This window comes from Canis lupus, chromosome 33 (genome assembly GCF_003254725.2).
Source record: "Canis lupus dingo isolate Sandy chromosome 33, ASM325472v2, whole genome shotgun sequence".
Taxonomy (NCBI): Eukaryota; Metazoa; Chordata; class Mammalia; order Carnivora; family Canidae; genus Canis; species Canis lupus.
The window spans coordinates 28,782,455-28,788,740 of record NC_064275.1 but is presented as its reverse complement, the minus strand read 5'-3'; the positions used below and the strand labels follow the sequence as shown (position 1 = coordinate 28,788,740).

The 6,286-nt window shown below is 44.6% G+C and overlaps 1 protein-coding gene across 2 annotated transcripts in view; it reads left to right on the top strand.

Annotated features, from left to right (window-relative positions):
• The first annotated feature begins 381 nt into the window (after window positions 1-381).
• Window positions 382-6,286, top strand: part of OSBPL11 (oxysterol binding protein like 11) — an 81,625-nt gene continuing 75,720 nt past the window's right edge. For both annotated transcript variants that reach the window (XR_004811543.2, XM_025474663.3), the window contains exon 1: window positions 382-710. Coding sequence is in view for 1 of the 2 variants with exons in the window: in XM_025474663.3 (XP_025330448.3) it covers window positions 517-710 (194 nt within the window). In the remaining variant the exon portion in view is untranslated. The remainder of the gene's footprint in view (window positions 711-6,286) is intronic.

Below are 6,286 nucleotides of genomic sequence, written 5' to 3'. Positions count from 1 at the left end.
GAAGGGAAGGCAGGTGGGCGGGCGGGTGACCCGCCGCGGGGCCGTGGGTGGGGCGGCGGCCGCGGTTGTGGCGCCCACGCTCGGGGCCCGGAGAGAGGGTAACGGACTCGCCGGCTCCTGGGAGCCCGGGTCGAGGTGCCGGGCCGGGGCCGTCGGAGCACGTGGGCCCGAGAGGCTCGCCGCGGGCGGGGGCAGAGCGGCCCTGGGAGCCGGCGTCCCGCCCCCGGCGGCCTCCTTCCCGGGCCCTGCCCCGCGGCCGCCGCTCCGGGAACCGTGGAGCCGGCGGGACGGCCCCGCCGGGGAAGAGGTGAGGCCGCGCCCTCCGCCCGGGCCTCTCGGCTGCCCCCGCCGCCTCCCCCCTGTCCTCGTGCTCCCCCCGCTGCTGCCGGGCCCCTTCCCGCCGCGTCCGATGACCCTCCGCTAACTCAGCCCCTGGACCCCCCTCCCCCCGGCGCGCAGACCCTAAACCCGCCCCCGTCCGGACGCGGCTCGGCGGGGTCGGCCCCGGGAGCGAAGATGCAGGGCGGCGAGCCCGTGTCGGCGCTGAAAGTCTCGGAGAGCGAGGGGAAGCTGGAGGGCCTGGCGGCGGCCGCGGCGGGGACCCCCAACAAGAACAGCAGCAACAGCAGCTGCGGGGCGGGCGGCGGCAGCGGCAGCAGCAGCAGCAGCAGCAGCAGCCGCGGCGGCAGTGCCAAAGGCTGGCAGTACAGGTACGGCACCTTCTGCAAGGTGATGCCCCCCCCGCACCCCGGGAGGGTGCAGGTCTGCAGGTACCGACCGGGGAAGCCACCACCGACTTCCAGGAGCTACGAGTCTGCACCTCCCTGGGGCCCGGGAGCTCTCCTCTCTCCTTAGCAAGGCTTTAGCTCATTCACTCCTGCGTCCATTCAACAGGTATTTCGTTGAAGGGCCTTTTGGACAACACACGAGCGGATCCTTGAACTTCCTTCCTCTGCATCCCTACAGTCAGTCCCTCCTCCGATTAAGATTTTATTTATTTATTCACGAGAGACACAGGGAGAGAAAGAAGCAAGAGGGAGAAGCAGGCTCCGTGCAAGGAGCCGGACATGGGATTCGATCCTGGGACTCGAGGATCACGCCCTGGGCTGAAGGCAGGCACCAACCCGCTGAGCCACCCAGGGACCCCCCACCCCCCCCCCATCCGATTTAATTTCTCCGTTCTCACTTCTGTTTTTTGTTGTTGTTGTTTTTGCCTCTGTTGTAATTTGTCCCCAGGCCTGCCTGCCTGCCTCCTTCTGCTTGACCGTGAAGGGCCGGAGCTGCTTAACTCGGCTCTCCCCCGAGGCTAGCAAGTGCTAGGTGCGCCCAGCTTCTTTGTCCAGCGATTGAACGGAGTCCTTATTGAATAAGAAGAGATTCTTGCCCTCAGTTTCTGACTTAGAAGGGGAGACCAGACATAAATAATTTGAGTATGGGGCAAAGGTACAGATGCCAATGCCCTAATAATACCATACTCTTTTTTTTTTCTTTAAAGATTCATTCATTCATTCATTCATTCATTCATTCATTCATGATGCGGGGAGGCAGAGACACAGGCAGAGGGAGAAGCAGGCTGCACCCAAGGAGCCCGACGCGGGACTCGATCCGGATACCCTAGGATCGCGCCCTGGGCTGCAGGCGGTGCTAAACCGCTGAGCCACCCAGGGATCCCCCATAATACCATGCTCTAACCCAGTGATCCCCCATAATAGCATAGTCTAACCCAGCCTGGAGATGTTTCAGTTTGAGTTGGTCAGGCCATTTGCAAACTGTGTCTTGAGAAATTCTACATTTTTTTTTTAATTTTTTATTTTATTTTATTTATTTATGATAGGCACACAGTGAGAGAGAGGCAGAGACATAGGCAGAGGGAGAAGCAGGCTCCATGCACCGGGAGCCCGACGTGGGATTCGATCCCGGGTCTCCAGGATCGCGCCCTGGGCCAAAGGCAGGCGCCAAACCGCTGCGCCACCCAGGGATCCCCCAAATTCTACATTTGTTGATTTGTTGTTGTTGTTAACACGAAAGAGAAGTGTTGGAAGGAATAGGCAAGAGAGTGGGAGAAATAAAGGTGGTTTTATTTTTGTTTTTGATGCGTAAAGTATAGGGGGATGTAGCCATCCGGAATCTTTTTGAGATCTGTTTGACATGTGACTTAATAGATCCAGGCATACAAATAATGATTGCCTATTTGTATGTGTTTTTGGAAAGATCACAGTAAGTCTAGTGAGCATCCATCTGGCGTATATCATTACGTCGTATTTTTAAAGGATTGATTTATTTTAGAGAGAGAGCACACACACACACATATGCACATGCAAGAGTGTAGGAGCACAGGTGAGCCGAGGGACAGCAGGAGGGAGAGGGAGAAAAATCTGACTTCTCTGCTGAGCTTGGAGTCCTTGGAGCCCATCGCAAGGCTCAGTCTCACCACCCTGAGATCAGGACCAGAGCTAAAATCAAGAGTCGGTGGTGAGCCACCCAGGCACGCCGATAGTCACAATATTTTTTTTATTGTGATGAGAACTTCCAAGGTTTCTCTCTAAGAAACTTTTAAATATGCAATATAGTATCATTAATTACAGTCATTATGCTGTACATTATATCCTCTGAACTTATTTTGTAACTGGAAGCATGTACCTTTTGATCACCATCACCTAGTTCACCCTCCACCCCTCCACCCCCTCTGGCAACTACCAATCAATCTATCTGTGGGTTCATTTTATTTATTTATTTTTTTTGTTTTCTTAGATTCCACAAATAAGTGAGACCACACAGTATTTGCATGCCTTTGTCTAACTTCATTTAACATAATGCCCTCAAGGTCCATCCATGCTGTTGTAAACTGCAAGATTTCCTTTTTTGTGGCTGAGTAATATTCCATTTTATATACCACATTTTCTTTATTCGTCTGTCCCTTGATGGACACTTAGGTTACTTCTGTGTCTTAGCTGTCATAAATAATGCTACACTGAACATGGGGGTGCAGATAATCTTTTCAAGTTAATGTTTTTTTTGTTTTGTTTTGTTTTTGTTTTTTTACCAGATAAATTCCTAGAAATGGAGTTGCTAGATCACAGAATCTTAAGAATGAATGAAATCAGTCTGTTTCATGGTTGAAACCAAAGGAATGAATTCTTAAATTTTGGTTAACTGTGTACCTAATTCTGGTCCTTTTCAGGCCTGTGCTGTTTGTAGTTGTGAAATTTGTGTGAAATTTGGGATTAAAGCCAAGATTTTGTGAAGGATACACATTTATCATGAATCATATCCATATATGTGAAATATACATGCCTATATTAGCATACAGCAATGAAACGTAGAAAACTATAACTTTTTATTGGTTAGTGATTATAGGGCAAGAGAGTATGTTTAGTTACTGTGAGATGTTGAGGCTCACTTTGGGAATCAGCCTGATCTTCTCTTTTTTTGATGGCTTAAGACTAATATAAAATTATCAATTACTTGGTAGGGATATTTTGATATGACTTTAGGAAGCACAATAAAGTAATATTCCAAGTCAGGTCTTCTGAAATCTTCAACTCTTTGAAACCTAGTCTCAATTGAATTGAAAAGTGAAACAGGTCTCTTAGTCCTGGAGAGAGTTGTACAACGGCGTACTTTACTCCTGTACTTTGATTCAGAACATATCATCCCTTACTTAGGGTATTATTTAATGGTTATGTAATTTTGAAACTAGAATCTGTTGTAAGCACAAGGTTATCTCAGGAAATGTACCAATGAAAATGGCAACTGGCATTGTAGGACAGTCCAAGAAGATTTGAAAAATTAACATGCAGAGTCAGCGATAGTACTTCCTAGTGCAGTAATCAGTCACAATGACCTAAGTCATTCAGGAGAGCACGTGTGTTTAAGAAGGCAGAGAACTGTATGATGCAGTGGTGAACAATTTCAAAAGAAATAGCTGAAAAAAGATGCTTCAATATCTGGAAAATGCAGTTATATGAAGCTCTTCCCCATGGGGGCAGATATGTAATGCATTACCACATTTACATACATATTTTTATTTAATGAGGCTTGTCCAAGGCTAATCCTTCAACCTAGCTCTCAGCCTCATTTGTCCCTTTGTCCTTTAGTACATTGATCAAGCCATTTTCTCCATTGTCTTGTGTTGCTCTCTCTTTCCTGGCTTCTTCCCCTGAGACTCAGTCTCTAGACTTTAAAAACAACAACAATAATAAAACCTAGCCTAATCCTTTTCTCTTGAAGGACATTTACACTCAACTGCCTCCTTTTCCTCATTTATTGCTCAACTCAAGACAGTTGGCTCGGTCCTCACCAGGGATATGAGTGAAAAATGATGAATTTTTAAAGATATTTATTCCCATTTATTTCTCTGTTAGTGTATTTGTTCTGACTCTTCTTGAAAAATTTTTAAAAGATTTTTATTTTTTTTTAAATATTTTTTAAAATTTTTTTTTATTTATGATAGTCACAGAGAGAGAAAGAGAGGCAGAGACACAGGCAGAGAGAAGCAGGCTCCATGCACCGGGAGCCCGACGTGGGAATCGATCCTGGGTCTCCAGGATCGCGCCCTGGGCCAAAGGCAGGCGCTAAACCGCTGCGCCACCCAGGGATCCCAAGATTTTTATTTTTAAGCAATCTCTACACTCAATGTTGGGCTAGAACTCAAAACTTGGAGATCAAGAGTTACATGCTCCACTGACTGAGCCAGCCAGCCGTCCCTCTTTTCTTGACTTTGTTATTCTCTCTTGGTTTCTCCTTAATCCCTCTGTACCTTTCTCAGTATCTTTGGTTGTCTCCTTTCCCTGAAAACCTGGTGTGATATTCCATCATCTTTCCTTAAGATGCATGTTTTCTGTTCGTATCTCATTCTCTTCCATAGCCTCAGCTATTTCTGGAATTTGGGAGTCAATACATCCACCTCTCTACCTATAGTTTGCTACTATCCTATTTTTTATTTTTTTTTTAATTTTTTTTTTAATTTTTATTTATTTATGATAGTCACAGAGAGAGAGAGAGAGGCGCAGAGACACAGGCAGAGGGAGAAGCAGGCTCCATGCACCGGGAGCCCGACGTGGGATTCGATCCCGGGTCTCCAGGATCGCGCCCCGGGCCAAAGGCAGGCGCCAAACCGCTGCGCCACCCTGGGATCCCTATCCTATTTTTTAAAATGGAGATTTTTCATCATGACTTATGGAGTAGTTGAAAGCCAGTAAAGACCTTATGATTCAGATCCTGGGCTTTGGCTTTGCAAACTTAGAAGATTAATTAGCATAATGTTTTCAAGGTTTATAAATTCTGTAACATGTATCATTACTTCATTTTTTATAGCTGAATAATATTCTGTTATATGAATATACCACATTTTGCTTATCCATTCATCAGTTGATGGACATTTGGGTTGTTTCTGTTTTGTGGTTATTATGAATAATGCTACTTTGAACATTTGTGTTCAGGTTATGTGTGGATATGGTTTTTTTTTGTGGATATGTTTATTAAGTCTCTTGGTATATATCTAGGATGGAATTGCTGGTATGGCAACTTTATGTTTAATTTCTTGAGGAACTGCTAGACTTGTCTAAAGCACCTGCACCATTTTACATTCTTGCCAGCAGTCTATTAGGGTTTTAATTTCTTCATATCTTTATCAGCACTTGTTGTCTGTCTTTTTTATTTTGACTGTCCTAGTGGTTGAGAAATGGTATCTCATTGTGGCTTTGAATTGCATTTTCTTGATGTCTCATAACATTGAGTATCTCTTTATGTACTTATTGGCCATTTGTATATCTTATTTGGAGAAATGTCTATTCAGATCCTTTGTCCATTTTTAAGTTGGATTCTTTGTCCTTTTATTATTGAGTTGTAAGAGCTTTTTTTAATGTATTTTGGATACATTTCCCTTATCAGATACATAATTAGCAAATATTTTCTCCTATGGAGTATCTTTTCACTTTCTTAATATTGTTTATAGCACAAAAGCTTAATTTTCATGAACCCCATCAATCTTTTAGTTTTTTGCTTATGCTTGGTGTCACATCTAAGAAACCGGTGCCAAGTCCAGGATTGCAAAGATTTATGCAGATGATTTTGTCAAAGAGTTTATATCCTAGCACTTATATTTAGGGCTCTGATCCATTTTGAGGTTTTTTTTTTAATGATCAGTTATATTCTTTTGTGAATTATCTGCTTATGTGTTTTATTCATTTTTCTATTAATTTTTTTCTCAGTATTTTTCTTAATATATACTTGAAGTATATTTTAAAAATATTACATATCAATGGATATTTCTAGTTTTTACTAT